General features: G+C 39.5%; 1 protein-coding gene across 5 annotated transcripts in view; it reads right to left on the bottom strand.

Annotated features, from left to right (window-relative positions):
* The window catches only part of PAK1 (p21 (RAC1) activated kinase 1), a 141183-nt gene that overhangs the window by 27411 nt on the left and 96757 nt on the right, over positions 1-17015 (bottom strand). For all 5 annotated transcript variants that reach the window (XM_054512146.2, XM_054512145.2, XM_045894499.3 and 2 more), the window contains exons 6-8: positions 3961-4077; positions 2169-2343; positions 50-113 (exon numbers count right to left, since the gene is read on the bottom strand). In XM_054512146.2, the coding sequence (XP_054368121.1) occupies positions 50-113; positions 2169-2343; positions 3961-4077 (356 nt within the window). The remainder of the gene's footprint in view (positions 1-49; positions 114-2168; positions 2344-3960; positions 4078-17015) is intronic.

Genomic DNA, 17015 nt, shown 5'->3' with positions numbered 1-17015 from the left:
ACAATTTTTAAGTCATTTCTCTAGGGAAACAAAATGCCCCCCTACTAACCCTTGTCCAATCTTCTCAAACCGCGTATATTTCTTCTTAGGATCGCCCACACTCACTATGCTCCCTTTGAAAGAAACAGAGACCATGAATCATTTTTTCCCAGATCAAGATACAAAATAGACCCCATATTCCCCCAAATCCTGCAGCTGGCAAGGATTAAAGAACTACCTCCAATGCCCAAAGCCATACGAAGCAGGTCCTTAGCTTTTACCTGTAAGTTCCAACCAAAAGTTTCAACTCCTTACTGCTTTTATTCACAGTTCATTCATTTTTAAATTCATTCATTCAATAAACACTTAATCATTTAATATGCTCACTTACTATGTACCAAGCCCTATGCTGAATACTAAGAATAAAGGGATAGATGAGACACAGTTAAAATAGTCCCTGCTCTCAAGAAGCTCAGTCTCATGGAGGAGACATGAAAGTTCCATGAAAATACAATTGTTGCAATACAGAAAGAGGCATAAAATACAGACTGGAAAGGCTTCAGAAAGGAAGTGATATCTGGACTGATTTTTATACGGTAAGTAGGAGTTAGCCAGAAAGTCGGAGAAGAGGTTACAGCAGGCAGTAATTCAAGTGCAAAGATAGAGAGGTGTGAGGGAGGTTGGGTTTCACAACTTATATTCTAGAAATGGTGAAACTGAGGCCCACAGAAGAAAATACTTCCCCCCAAGGTCACACATCAAACTGGTGTCCGAGCTAAGACTAGGAGTTTGGTTTTCAGTCTCCCAGTCCAGTGTGCTCTCCCTAACACCAATTACTAAGATTTGATACTTTTCACATATATCTCATCTGATTTACAAGTAAGAGAGGTATTAACATCCCTATTTAAAAGATAAGCAAAAGGAGGCCTAGAGAACAGTACAAATTTGCCCAAGACCCGTCAGTGGCAGGGCTGGGGTTTCAACCCAAGTGCCCTTAACTCTCAGGCCAGTCTGCTTTTCATAATTCTATGTTCTAAGTATGATTGCTTTAAAACAAATCTGGTTCAGAGAAAAACACTATATATAGGAGTAAACAGATGGCTAGGTAAGTGGCTTTTCTTACTTCATCATTTCATAAGGGCTCTGGGCAAGGGCAACTTTTAAAAGAGTGAAATTTTCTAAAAAATCAAACAAGAATCATCAGGAAGAAATTGAGAGCTGCTAAGCTAAAGAACCAGAAACCTAGGCTTTTGAGAGCAGTGCTAGTTTGTGGATTTGGCCAAAACAGTCACATCAAATCTCCTTTAGTAAATAGGTACAAAGGATAAATGAAAGGTCACATCAAATTTTTCCAAGCCCAAAGGTCAATGTAGTCCCTCCTTCTAATATGAATTCTCTTGCAGTTTACTGAAACACAGAAACAAGGTACTCTAATATACCCCACTTCTGGCCACTAAAGAAAGCAAAATGGAAGTTTCCACCTGAGAGCAAGAGGCAGCATGCTCTAATTACAGGAGCACAAGTTGGGCTCTGACCCCAGCCTTGTCACTTTCTGGCTGTGTGATCTTGGGCAGGGTACTTAGCATCCCTGAGCCTCAAACACCTTAACTGCAAGAAATGAAGATTATAATGTCTGTCTTCACAGGGTTAATATGAGCAATAAAGGAACCAAAAAAAAAAAATCAAGAAAATACCCTGCTTGTCATTTGGTACACAGTACAGGCTCACAAAATGTTAGTTTCTCTTCCCTCTTTCCCTACAACCAAGATGGCAGACCAGTCTTTTCCTAAGTCAATGGCAAGCATCAATAATCACAGCAATCTTTCCTACCAGGTATGGGCAAGGCCTCAGTCTTTCTCAACACAACATTCCAGACTATTCACTAGATGAAAGCTATTTTTCATCTCCATAACCCATGCCTAAGGTTGAGCGAGGCCTAGCCCTCGAAGTATGCTATCCACTCTCCTCAATTCCCATCCTAACGTGATATCCAATCGTGGCTGCTGAGACAGAGGAGGTGGGTGCAGAGGTAAGGTGAGAAGCACACCTTATGTGGCTAAGGTATCAACATAGTCAGCCAGCCACATAGACCAAGCCTAGGATCAGGATCCTTTTAGCAATGTTTTTCCATTTTTGTGCTCATTCAGTCACATACAAAAGGAAAGTTCAGAAAGCTACAAAGTGCTTACGTAATTTCTCCAAGATCTCCTCATCAGACATTTTGGGCTTCTTCTTCTGCTTCTCAGTATTCCGGGTCAGAGCATCTGGTGGAGTGGTATTATTCTCAGTAGGTGAAATAGGAGATGTAGCCGCATCCCGAGTTGGAGTAACAGGAAGCGGTTCTATCACAGACCGTGTGTATACCTGTATTGTTGGTGCAAGAATTTGGCAAGGCCAGTCTTTGTTAGCACACGAGACACTCAGGAGCCTCTTACACATGTATGTGTTAGAATATCCACAGAAGAACAAATCCCGATAAACTCATCCCTTCTCCTAGGTCAAAATCTATGTTCCTCCTCCTCTGTGCCCAGGCCCATTCTCTGTGGGTGGAATGGCCTTCCTTGTTCTCACTATACACAACATAAATTAGGAATTAACAATGTCTTTTTAGGGCTTCCGGGTGGCTCAGTTGTTAAGCGTCTGCCTTTGGCTCAGGTCATGATCCCAGGGTCCTGGGATCGAGTCCCATGTCGGGCTCCCTGCTCGGCGGGAAGCCTGCTTCTCCCTCTCCCACTCCCCCTGCTTGTGTTCCCTCTCTCGCTGTGTCTCTCTCTGTCAAATAAATGAAATCTTAATAAATAAATAAATAAATAAATAAATAAATAAAACAAAATGCAAAACAATGTCTTTTTAGAAAGGAATGCCATGAAGATCAAATTTATTAATTCATTTTTCACTCAGTATTTATTGTCTTTCTGATACCTGCCAAGAACTAAGCACTACCAATTCATATATATTTCCTCTATTTTTGAGAAGTTCATGGTTTAAAAGAACATGCTTGCAAACTGAAAAAAGGCCATATCAATGTGAGCTATCTTGGCAACTCCCCAATTTTGAAGCTCATTTTCGTTACGGTGACTTTGTGACCTATAGAAAGGGTGATTCCACAGATCCTGTTTGTAAGTTCTCATCCTAAACGGTCATCTAAACCCCTTGAATTTCCCCACAGCATCTCCTATAGACAGTCAACCAACTTCTGCTTGAATACCTCCCTGAATGCTCTACTCCAAAGGCACCTTTTTTTGTATTATCACAGAGTTTAAGCCCTAAATCATTCTTCCATTATAAAGCTCTTGTCATATAAAAAGTCCAAACAAAGAAACACTAATATAGTATCATTTGATGATAGGTCAGTGTTCAGTGATGCTAAATCAAGTAAAAGCCATGAGGACCAGACTGTACAAAGTGAGGACAGAAGGACTGTGGCTATTCTGAGATGCAAAAACCTCAGAGGAAGTTAAATAAAAATCACTGCCAATACCCAGCATCAAAACGCACTCCTGATGTCCAGCATATTAATAGCACTAATGTATTTATAAATTCCTTTGGGTCTTTCAGTATCATCAATGATTTTCTAAGAGGTAGAATGCTACACATTTAACAGGGAAGAAAAGATCCGCAGCAGGCTAATTTGTTGCTTCCCAGGAGACTAGAATAATTTATGTTAGTCCTGCACTATGTAACATTAATTCTGTGTATCTTCCTGTCTTTGGAGAACAGGCTAAGTAAACTAGGGCTGAGTTAGCAGAAACACCAATTATCTAGGATACTTCGGGACTATGTGCAAACCAGTTACAAATATACCATTTGTCTTTAATCACACAGAAAGTACTTTTCAGTCAAGGTGGTTCCGTGATTTCACCAGCTCCAAAATCCAAGGATCCCTACCAGAGTATTAAACCTCTAGGCCTCAGGACCAACCCCTCCCACCCCTGCAAGCTCTAATAAATCCCAAAGCTATCCACATCCCCACAGACTCACAGATTTTGTGTGCTCTGGGCGTGGAGCAATCACTGGAGGTGGGGTAGCATCATCATCATCATCTTCATCTTCCGAAACTGGTGGCACTGCAGGGGTCTCAGACACCGTCTTCACATTCTGTACAGCAGAGAAAAGCCAGTTTCATCAGGTCCAGCTTGACGTGACACTTAAGCTACCAGGATCGCCAATCCCCAGAAGAAATCTCATCCTGACACCCCTCCTCAAACCCACATCATCCTCTAAACTCTCCACCTTTGTGTAGCCAGTCCCAGGAACTTGGTCAGCTTCCCTCTCTTCTTTTAGCCTCTACTATCCACTCAGTCCCTTGGGGGCTTCCTTCTCCTACCAACAGCCTAGTTGTGAACTGGGAAGCAAGCTTACAGATTCTCTATTTGCCTTCTCTAGTCCAAACTCTGAAGATAAACTCACAGTTCTTTCTTATTCATTGAATTTCACTCTCCACATTTAACAGGTAATAAAGTACAAAATGTGGTAAAGTGATCAAAAGTTTGAAATTTTACAAAGTTTATCATTATAATTCCTTACTTCTTTCCGATATGGTAAATGGAGTCCAGACAGGCTTTTGCCCCTCCTTTTCCTTTCCTTACCAAAACCTACTGGACCCATTATGTCATCAGGTACCCTTGCCTCAACCTGAAGATACAGAATATCAGGAGCCCCTTGCCTCAAGAGGGCAGCGAGTTTCTCCCCAGACTGGATGCTATACATTTCACTAAGCTTTTGCCCTGAGAATGAACCTTATCACCACTACTAATTGAATCCGCTATAATCTCAGCAACTTGATTTCTCTATGCAAACTATAACAAACCTGGGCCAAGAGTGGCAGGTTTTAGGGCAGGTCCACTCAAAAAAATATACCATTACTGTTTACCACACAGATTCAAGAGCCAGAGTAGCTCCAAAACATGAGATTTCTGACAGAGATTAAATGATTACAGCATAGGACCAGAGAGGCAATAGGAATCTTTTAATATATATTGGCATAATTCAACTGTTTTAGATATTTTCAGAGCACCCATTTCTGTGCTCAGTAAGATACTGTGATGGATACTGTTGACAGAAGTACAAAGATGAAAAAGACGGTCCTTGTCCTAAAGCAGCTCATTGTCTGGTATGGGAGACAGAGAGAGGGTGAACTCCCCTCCTGCCTGCCTTTGGGGGCCTCTGGAGAGAGGAAAGTCAGAAGTCAGAATGACAGTAGCTTAGTGAGGGAACTTACCTAGTGGAATACTAGACAAGAACTCCCGTTGGGGAGACTGGTATTTACCACATTTGACATACTAAGAAAAGGAAAACTGGCAATCTTATAGATTCTAACAGGATCACTGGTGCAGGGCATAACTTAAAAACTGCCAGTGCCAGCTATATGTAAGCAACTAGCTTTGGTGACCACGGGTACTTAGTCTATCCTCTTGGTCTCAAGTTCCATTGGTTGAGGAATGTGGAGGAAGAGGAGTGGTATAATTTGAGGGGTGACCTTAGTTAAGTCACTTCCAGTTCTAAAATCCAGTAGAGGTCTTTCCCTGTCAAACTACATATTTTGGTATTTTTCTGCTCTAATTTCTTTTCTCCCCACTATTCCACCCAACAAAATTTAACTAAAAAACCCAAAATGGGAACAAAGTTACTCAGCAGCCTCTTCATAATCAGGTGGCCCTGGGGCTCCCCAATGTATACTGTAAACACAGTTTAACAGGTATGTTTGCTTCCTAAAACCCTGCAGAAAAGGGGATTTCATCACTTTCCACTGCAACACCTTTTGCTTTCCACAGGTGAGGGCTTTGAGTGGTAATATTAACAACTACTAGAATCAAGAGATATAAGATTTTATCCCATATTTTTACTTCTTATCCTTGTGTCCTTAGGCAAAGCTGTCCTACCCTAAGCCACAAGTTTCTCATCTATAAAATGGGGATAATGACACCTTAGAGGGCCAATGGAGGATGAAATGAAGTGATGTGGGCATAAAAACACTTTGTAAATAAGTGCTAAGGAGCTAGAAAGATGCAAGGAATCAATTAAGTTATCATTATGTCTAATAACCACAAACCTCTTTTTAAAAAAGCCAGTGACTTCAACTCATGTATTTGTTCACTGTGTATCAGGCTCTATTCTAGCCTCTGAGGCTATATTAAAGAACAAAATAGATACAGTCCCTGATCCTGTGCTTGCATTTTAGAAGAAAATACAGTCAAAATTAATTACCAAAGTGCCAGGTAGTAATAAGATTTACACATGAGAGTAGTAATTGGTTAGGAGTGGGTAAATATTACTTTAGATACAGTAGTCATGGAAAAGGGCTCTCTAATGAGAAGTCATATAAGCAGTGGCCTGAACGAATTGAGAGAGCAAGCCATGGGACTCTCTGGGAAAAGAATATTCATGGCAGGTGGAAGAAGTACAAAGACCCTGAGATGCAAACATGCTTGGTGTGTTCCAATACTTCTGGGAGGCCTACTTATGTTGCTAAGAAACACTGATGATATAAAAACTGCTGAACTCTGGATAAAAGCAGTAGGAACCTCTGATTTCTGGCCCAGAGCTGCTTCCGTCCATCCCACCCCAGCTCTGTCAGAGTGCGGGTTCTTCCAGGATGAGGCAGGCTCTAACGACATCATCCAAGAGGGCTCACTTTCATCTGGAGCAGTGGGCAATGCCCAGGTCTAGTGGTGCTGTCAGTGGAAATGACCTCCCAGAGGGGTTAGCAAAAGAGGCCAACTGCTCAGATCTGCTAGCCTGAGAATGTAGTCCTGGATAGGGCAAATAAATTTCTGGCTGGGGCAGACACAAGAGAGGCCTCTCACTAGTCTTACAAGCTTAGCTGTGTGCATATACATTAAAGATTCAAAAGAGCCAAGCAGAAAGTAAAAGCCGAAACAGACCTCAAAGAGATCTTAATAATTAACAGAATTAGAATAAAAATTAGCAAAGTCACAGAAAAATTGAACAATACTATCAATCAATTCAACCTAACTGACATATACAGGACATTCTACCCAAGATCTGCAGAAGACACATTCTTTTTTTTTTTTTTTTCCTTTTTTTTAAAGATTTTATTTATTTATTTGACAGAGAGAGACACAGCGAGAGAGGGAACACAAGCAGGGGGAGTAGGAGAGGGAGAAGCAGGCCTCCCTGTGGAGCAGGGAGCCCGATGCGGGGCTCGATCCCAGGGTCCCGGGACCACGACCTGAGCCGAAGGCAGACGCTTAACAACTGAGCCACCCAGGCGCCCCGACACATTCTTTTTAACCACATATAGATCATTCTTCAGGACGGACCATATGCTAGGCCACAAAATACATCGTAATAAATTTAAAAGGACTAAAAACACATAAAATGTATTCTTTGACACCATGGAATTAAATTAGAGATCAACAACAGTTAAGACATTTCTACAAAGACATAAGCAAATGGCCAATAAACACATGAAAAGACGCTCAACATCATTACCTATTGAGAACTGCAAACCAAAACCGCAATGAGATACCACTTCACGCCCACTAAAATGGCTATAATCAAACAACAGAGAATAACAAATGTGGGGGAAGATACAGAGAAATTGGAACCCTCCAAATTGCTTGTAGGAGTGCAAAATGGTGTAGCCATGGTGGAAAACAGCCTGGCAGTTCCTCAAAAGGTTAAACACAGAGCTACCATATGACCTAGCAATTCCACTCCTGGGTATATACCCAAGAGAAGTCAAAATACACAGCCACACAAAATTCATACATGAATGAGCATTATTTACAGCCAAAAAGTAGAAACAACCGAAATGCCCATCAACTGATGAATGGATTAAAAACATCAGGAGTGCCTGGGTGGCTCAGACAGTTAAGCATCTGACTTCAGCTCAGGTCATGATCCCGGGGTCCTGGGATTAAGCCCTGTGCTGGGCTCTTTGCTCAGCAGGGAGTCTGCTTCTCCCTCTCCCTGCCCCCCAACCCCCACTCATGCTCTTGCTTTTTCTCTGTCTCAAATGAATAAATTAAAAATCTTTTTTAAAAATGTAGTATATCGGGCGCCTGGGTGGCTCGGTCGTTAAGCGTCTGCCTTCGGCTCAGGTCATGATCCCAGGGTCCTGGGATCGAGCCCCGCATCGGGCTCCCTGCTCAGCCAGGAGCCTGCTTTTCCCTCTCCCACTCCCCTGCTTGTGTTCCCTCTCTTGCGGTGTCTCTCTCTGTCAAATAAATAAATAAAATCTTTTAAAAAAAATGTAGTATATTGATACAATGGAATATTATTAGGATATAAAAAGGAATCAAGTACTGATACATGTTACAACATGGATGAACCTTGCAAACTTTATGCTAAGCAAAAAACTAGACACATGTTGCATGAACATTTATATAAAATGTCTAGAAGGACAAATTTGAACAGACAGAAAGAAGATCAGTGGTTTTCCAGGGCTGGGCATGGGAGTTTGAATGAACTGTTAAAGGAAACAAGGGAACTTTTCAAGGTGATGAGAATGCCCTAAAAGTAGACTGTGGTGATGGCTGAACAAGTCTAAACATTTAATAAAACCACTGCATTGTATCCTTTGGATAAATATGTAGGTATACAAACATCGTGATGTACATGTACACCAAAGTTTATAGCAGCAATGTCCAAAATATGAAAGAGCCCAGATGTCCACTGACGGATGGGTAAAGATGTGGTATACATATACAATGGAATATTACTCAGCCATCAAAAAGAATGAAATCTTGCAGTTTGCAACGACAGCAAGATGGAACTAGAGGGTATTATGCTAAGTGAAATAAGTCAGCCAGAGAAAGAAATATACTGTATAATTTCATTCATACATGGAATTTAAGAAACAAAACAGATGAACATAGGAGAAGGGAAGGAAAAATAAAATAAGATGAAAATAGAAAGGGATACAAACCATGAGAGATTCTTAACTATAGGAAACAAACTGAGGGTTGCTGGAGGGGAGATGGGCGGGGGGATGGGGTGACCGGCATTAAGGAGGGCACGTGAGGTAATGAGCACTGGGTGCTCTATGCAACTTATGAATCACGAAATTCTACCCCTGAAACTAATAAAATACAGTATATGTTAACTAAATTGAATTTAATTAAAAAAAACCCCACTGCATTGTACAATCAGTATGGGTGAATTTCATGGTATGTAAATAATGCCTCAATAAAGCTGCTTATAAAAATTTTAAATTATATGTAAAATAAGTAGGTTCTCATTATAAATTTTAAATAATCTAGAAATATAAGGAGTTAAAAGTGAACAGTCCACAGGAACGAATGCTTGGTAAAGATGGCAAATTGAACATAGGCATCTACATCTTGAAATCTCACTAGAACTATAATAAACGGTCTTTTCAAGGAATTAAACCCCAAAGAATGAGGAGAACAGGAGAGAAGGCAAGAGCAGCAAAAAAAAAAAAAAAAAAAAAAAAAAGAGCCAATGACGGATGAGCAGTAACTGATTCAAGGAGGCTTAATTCAAAGCTGAAAACCAATCCATTTATCTATGCAGCAGAATCCTCAAAAGGCACAGGAACTGGTAGCACCATATACTTCTGAAACTGGAGATGAAGTCCACAGGAAAGGGAGAGTCCTAAAGGCAGATTCAGTGACAGTTATGTAAGATGCAGTTAGATCCCTAAATCTCTTCCCCTACTCTATACCACCGTGCAGTTGCCCTCCCCATCCCTAGCAGAAAACTGGAGGTCAAGTCTCTGGAAGGTAAAACACATCATTTCTGGATTAGGGATGTTAGGCACAGTCAAATATAAGAGTATCATATTAAAAACAGGGTAATTAAGAGAACATACTGAATGCTGAGACACCCACCCTTCTTCCCTTTCTAGGCTCCTAGAATACTAGGAGTCAAACTCTTATTCTCAACGCAGAAGATTAGAAGATCCTTCTCTGGATCTCACCAGCCTAAGTTCTACAGATAAAATACAGGAGGTTTCACCAAATGGTCCAAGCTGAATTATTCTATAGTGATACAAACAAAATACTAGATTATAGCAATGACTGCACAACTCTAAAAATTTATTAAATTACTTTTAAAAGCATACATTTTACAACTGTATACTTACAATTCAGTGCCACAACCAATGAGCTTAAAATTCTATTAAGGACTTTAGTAACCCAATCATAAATATGGGCATGTCCCCAAGGATTACCAAATATCCATGGGATACCTCTAACATAAAAGGAGGAAACCAAAATGAATGGGGAAAAAGGACACCTGGAAAAAACAAACTAGACAGGGAGAAGAAAACATTAAAAAAAAAAAAAAAAGCCTATCATTCATCTCAGGGATATGCACAGATACCAATTCTGGAAACAAGAATAGGATACCCTAATTTTTTAAAAAGTGAAAATAAAAGAGCTCTTGGAAATTCAGCATGAAAACAGAAATTAAAAATTCAATAGACAGGGGGCGCCTGGGTGGCTCAGTCGTTAAGCGTCTGCCTTCGGCTCAGGTCATGATCCCAGGGTCCTGGGATCGAGCCCCACATCGGGCTCCCTGCTCCGCGGGAAGCCTGCTTCTCCCTCTCCCACTCCCGCTGCTTGTGTTCCCTCTCTCGCTGTATCTCTCTCTGTCAAATAAATAAAATCTTAAAAAAAAAAAAAATTCAATAGACAGGGGCACCTGGGTGGCTCAGTCGTTAAGCATCTGCCTTCGGCTCGGGTCATGATCCCAGGGTCCTGCATTGAGCCCTGCATCAGGCTCCCTGCTCAGCGGGAAGCCTGATTCTCCCTCTCCCAATCCCCCTGCTTGTGTTCCCTCTCGTGTTGGGTCTCTCTCTGTCAAAATAAACAAATAAAATATTTAAAAAAAAAATTCAATAGACAGATTGAAAGATGAAGTTGGGGAAGTCTCCCAAAAGCAGAACAAAAATCAAGGCAAGAGAAATAGTGAAAATGTAAGAAAAATGGAGAAATCAGCCCAGGAGGTCCAAAATCTAAATAACAGTAGTTCCAGAAAGAGGAAGCAAAGAAATCATCGAAGAAATAAGTCAAGCAAATTTCCTAGAACTGAAGGTTTGAATTTCCAAAGCTTAAAGAGTCCACAAATCCCCTTGTAAAATAAATAGATGAATATAAGGATATAAATATGAAATTTCAAAGCCATGGTGACAAAGAAGATGCCACAAGCTTTTCAGGCGAAAAAAAAAATAGGTCAGATACAAAGAAGCAGGAATAAAATAACTTCAGACATCAATAGCCAAAGCTGAATGCTAGATGACAAAAGTGCAATATTTTCCAAATACTGATGGAAAATTATTTTCAATCTAGAACTCCAGACTCAGCCAAAGAATCAATCAAATCTGAGGGCAGAACAGACATGCTCCATTTCAAGACTTGGAAGGCATTAAAATATTTACTTCCCATTTACTTTCTCAAAGCTACTGGAAGATGAGCTCCACCAAACTGCAAAAGTAAACCAAAAATGAGGAAGGCACAACACAAAGAAAACAGCAACGCCAACAGAGAAATGCAAAGGGATCGGCAAGACAATGGTTAAGAGAGATCCCAGAACAACTGTTAATTACAAGCATTCTAATCCTATTTGACTTTTTCATCTAATACTTGGGTAAAAATAATTTTTAAGGGAATATTTTTAATCACCATCAACTTGCCTAACGGATAATTACTGCTATTATTTGTTAGCCTGTCAGAGATTATCTGTGGGTGGTCCATCTGTATCTTTGTGTCTTCATTTTGACCTCATGCATTCTTGAATGTTAGTTTGATGAGGCACAGAATTCTTGGTTCTAAATAATTTTTCTCATACCTCTGAAGATATTGCTCCTCTGCCCACTATTGCTAATGAGGAACATTAGGTGTATATTCTCTTTGAAAGGTCTGAAGATCTTTCTCTTTATCCTTGGGTCTCTGCAGTTACCTAACTTGATAACCGGTATGCCCTTTCATCTGAAGAGTCATGCTTTTCTTTAATTGAGGGATTTTTCTTCTATTATTCCTTTGATTATTTTTTCCACTTTAGTGCCCCAGTTCTTTAATTCTTTTTGAATCTCCTTAAGTAAACCCCTGTGTCCCTTATTCCCCTATTTTCCCACTGTTTTTATATTTTGTGTCATATTATTCACTCTTATATGCATTTTTTAATCCTTCCGAATTTATTTCTTTAATCACATTTTTCATTTCTAAGAAATCTTTTTCATCCTTTGGTCTAATTGCAGTTTTGTTTTTGTGGATGCAACATCACATAAAGCCACTGTGAATATATTAAATATTTTTAAAGGGGTGCCTGGGTGGCTCAGTCGTTAAGCATCTGCCTTTGGCTTGGGTCATGATCCCAGGGTCCTGGGAACGAGCCTGGCGTCACGCTCCCTGCTCAGCGGGAAGCCTGCTTCTCCCTCTCCCACTCCCCCTGCTTGTACTCCCTCGCTGTCTCTGTGTCAAATAAATAAATAAAATCTTTAAAAAAAAAATTCTTTGAATTATCTATTTGCTCTGGGGTCAATTTTACTTTTTTTATCTGATTCTTCTCTTTAATGCTTATCTAAATACTTGAGGATCCTGGGCTATCCATTCATACTTCTAAGTGAAGAACTAGATTCATTAGTATATAAGTAGCATGAGCTTATTCTGCAGTTGTATGTTTCTCCACTGTCCCCTCTTTGAATGGGAGGTCTAATGAAGTGTATATGTGAGTTATGGAGTCTGTATGTGGTTGATCGCAGGCATCACTTTAGGGCGTGTTGACATAGAAGAACATGTAGGGTTTTGATTCCTTTCCTTCCAGTTATCAGAAGTATGAGAAATTTACTCTTGGGATGGAGAAATTTAATTTATTTTCTTCCACTGCAGACCTACTCTTCCTTTTCTCCTTCTTCATACCTGTTGTAGAGATCTGTAGTTAACTCAGGTTCTGCTCTGCTTCTCTCTCAAGCACCTATACCTACAGTACGAGTTCTCAAGTAGGCAGTTTACTTTCTTTAGAAAATTATCTAGCTTAAGCTTAGAATCAAAATTCTGCTACCTTTTGCTCACTGTAAGATGAAGACTGCCCTTGCTGTCTCAAATGCAAAATTTTAAATAATTTACCCCTGAAGATGATCCAGGACTCCTTTCTGCTTCTTATTATATACTCTCTCAGCTACTCTCATCTTCCCAGGAGTTTTCTCTTCCACATATTTTAAGCTGTAGTTTCTTCTGTTCTCATCAATCTGATCTTTGCTTTATATCTTCTATGAATTTCTGACAATGGTTTATTTATGTCCTGTTTTTGTTTTGGACCACTGCTTTGTATTTTTTTTAATAGATCGTTTCTGAAATTAAGAAATTTGGGATAGCAAGAGAGATAGAGACATGAATTCATTCTAGTACCCTGATCCAATTTCCAGAGGAATCTTTCTAAAATGTGAGTTTAGACTAAAATGTGTGAGTTTGTTTCTCCACTGTTCCCTCTCCTGAGCTGTATCAATCTCCTATATAAAAGATTTCCTTAGCTCCAGCACACAGTTCTAGGTCTTTGGCTTGACACGATGGATCCTTAACTTGGCTTTTGTTCATGGTATCTCAGACAAGAAAGCATTTCCCTTTTATCTGCCTGGTATCATTACCTGTGTTTACCTGACAAGATATTATGAATCCCTGTTTACGTGTTCTGATTCCTCACTAAATTGTTAAATCAAGAGCAAAGACCTTACCAGTCCCTGACTCCCCAACACTCAAAGAACCTATCACATAACAGCTGTTCATTTTATAAATGAGAATTCAGGCACTGAAATCCTATAGAATCTGAGAGCCAGACCTCAAACCAATAAGCCATAAGTAACAGAATTTTAGTGCTAGAAGGAATCTTAAAGATCATGTTTTTTAAATGAACAAATCATTAGGACCAACAACTCTGAAAACTTCCCTGCACTACCAGGCAGAATAAATCACTCTATCAAATATGACCCCCATCACACATTATTCATACCTCTCTTGCAGCCCTCATTCCTCTAGTCTGCTGTTAATTTTTTTCCTCAAGGACTAAGATAGTGCATATTCATTTTTGTTTCACCAACACCTGGGTACAAAGAAGGTGCTAAGTAAGTATTTATAGTATGAATCAATAAATGAATGCTTAGGAATATGGAATTTTGTACTGGTTTCTACTACTAATTTATTCAAGGGTAGAGAGCAAGTCACTTAATCTCTGAATCTCAATTTCTTAATCTGTGTTATGGGAATAACAATCCCATCCAATTATTTCACAAATCAAGTAGGATGATCTGTACGAAAGCAATATGGAAAATAATGATATGCTACCACAATGCAAACCATAATCCCCCAAGTAAAACTAGTAAGGAAATATAGAATACTGAACCACAGGGGAAAATGTTATGAATTAGGGGATAAAATGTCCTTGATAGCCTGAGTGGTTTTAACTGTAGATACTAAACCAGGTTTTTACCAAGCAGGTGTTATCCTCTCTGCCATATGGCATGAGCCCCAGGGCTCCTCCTCCTCATGAACGAACAACATAGCTATGGCTTTACTGTAGTCTCCTTTATAATACCTCTCTGACATCATCTTTCTCAGTTCCCTGCCACAGTGAAAAGTATCCTGGACTGGGACTCAGAAGACCCTAGTTAATCTGGTTCTGCCACCATCACTAATTATGAGTCTTCAAGAAAGTCTGTTTTCTACCTGTGAAATGGGAATGGATAATGCTTTCTTCACAAGGTAACTGTGAGGACTAACCATACTAACCATAAATAGTTATTAGCATGGTGCCTGGCATACACTGACACCTCAATAAATGATAGCTGTCACTCCTGTAAAAGCATAAACACATTGAGCCACAAAGCACAGCTCAGCTTTGTTTAGACTCCTTCTTCAATAATTTACTGTTCAGTAATGGGGAGAAACTCCCAAAGATCAGAACACTTACAAATTCTTTTCCCTCCTTTAATTACATCTCTTTCATTTGATGAAAGAATGAACCAGGGGAAAACAATGTAGACTGGGAACCAGATACCTATTGCCATTAACCCATCTCTATTTCAGTGTTATTATCCCTAAAACAAGGATAATAACCCACCTCATTAAACTCCTGTGAGGATTAAAAGACATAGTGAATAAGAAAGGACTCAGTATGTTACAAAGGCCCTGGACATGTGAACATTTTTTATGATTGACAGGATGTAAATGACTCAAAGTAAACCAATCCCTATGGCTGGAAGCATGGATTAAAGTACTCTGATGGTGACTCAGTATTGTGTTAGAACTTACCATTCCCCTGTTTAAAATTCTTTAATAGCTTCTCATTACCTTTAAGATAAGGATAAAACTTCTACATGATCTGACCTGCCACCATTCCTCCTCATCACCCACCTCTCGTCCATTCACACTTCACATTCCAATCATAACAAGCTACTTGCAGTTCCCTATAAAAGCATACCTTGTGAACCTCCTTGTCTTTGCACATGCTATTTATTTTCTTTGTCTCGAATATCCTCATTTCTCCTTAATTCTTGCCCTAGATAACAAACCCCTCAACTCAGACTCTACCATCAAGAAGTTTTCTCTTATACATCCAACCTTTTATTCAATAAATGGTTATCTGCCAGATGCCATGGATACAGCAATTAACGAGTCAGACATAGCCCCTGGCTTCATGAAGTTTTAGCACACTCTACTGTAACCGCCTGTGCCTTCATGTTGCTCATAAGACTGGGAGACTCTTAGGAGTTGGGACAATGTCTGATTCATTTCTATATTGTCATTTCTCCATACAGGACCTGGCATAGAGTGGAGGTTCTGTAAAAATTTAATAAATCAATATGACAAAACCACGTCTGTACAAGAGAAAGCATCAGGTGTAAAGAAAGAATTGCAGTATTCTCTTATACATATCAGAACTTACTATTTAAAAGACCCTTTCAAACAACAACATCTCATTTTATCTGCTCTGAAAAAGGGAATTTGTAAGTTGAGAGGGCAGAGACCTTTGCGGTCATCTAGCTTTTTAAATTTTATTTCCAGTATAGGTAACATACAGTGTTCTATTAGTTCTAGGTGTACAATATAGTGACGGAGCCAACGCTATGCATTATACAGTGCTCATCACAAGTGCCCTCCTTAATTCCCATCCCCTATTTCACCCATCCTCCACCCACCTCCCCTCTGGTAACCATCAGTTTGTTCTCTATAGTTAAGAGAACTTGGTTTCTCTCTTTTTTTCCTTTGTTCATTTGTTTTGTTTCTTAAATGCCACACGCAAGTGAAATCATATGGTATTTGTCTTTGTCTGACTTATTTCACTTAGCATGATACTTTCTAGCACCACCCATGTTGTGGCAAGTGGCAAGATTTTATTCTTTTTTATAGCTGAATAATATTCCATTATATATAAATATAGAACATATATTTAAAAAATATAAACACACACACACACCCCACTTCTTTATCAATTCATCTATCAATGGACCCTTGGGTGGCTTCCATAATTTGGCTATTGTAAATAATGCTGCTATAAACATAGGGGTGCATATATCCTTTTGAATTCATGTTTTTGTATTCTTTGGGTAAATACCCAGCAGTGGAATTACTGGATCGTAGGGTAGTTCTATTTTTAAAGTTTTGAGGATGGGGTAATCTAGCTTTACTTTCCAGTCAATTCATCAGTGATTCCTATACTACGCCTTTAAGTGACAGGGCATTCACTACAGTGTCATAGAACAGAATGAATGACCTTAAATGAACAGAATCTACCCCCTTCAACAACTAGTCCTAATTCTGGTTTTGTAGACCCTATCAACAAAAAAGAGGGAATTCTCTTCTAAATTCGGGTATTTGAAGACATGTCCAGGTAAGGGAAATTGTATCATCCTATTTTATTGATAAAAAAACTAAAGTTCAGAAAAGCAAATTGGCTTGCCCAAGGTTCAAAGCTACAAATGAAAACCTGAGTCTAGATGTCAGTTCTGGTTCCAAGATTAGGATATCTGGAACACTAAAAAATTAAATCCAGAAGTGATACCTACTGTTTATTAAGTCCAATTCCTTTACTGTATAGATAAGAACTATGAGGGC

Source organism: Mirounga angustirostris, unplaced genomic scaffold, assembly GCF_029215605.1.
Source record: "Mirounga angustirostris isolate CCGP_5_RB_7025 unplaced genomic scaffold, mMirAng1.0.hap1 SCAF_13, whole genome shotgun sequence".
Lineage (NCBI taxonomy): Eukaryota > Metazoa > Chordata > Mammalia > Carnivora > Phocidae > Mirounga > Mirounga angustirostris.
The sequence above is the reverse complement of the archived record's forward strand: the minus strand, read 5'-3'. Positions and strand labels throughout refer to the sequence as shown.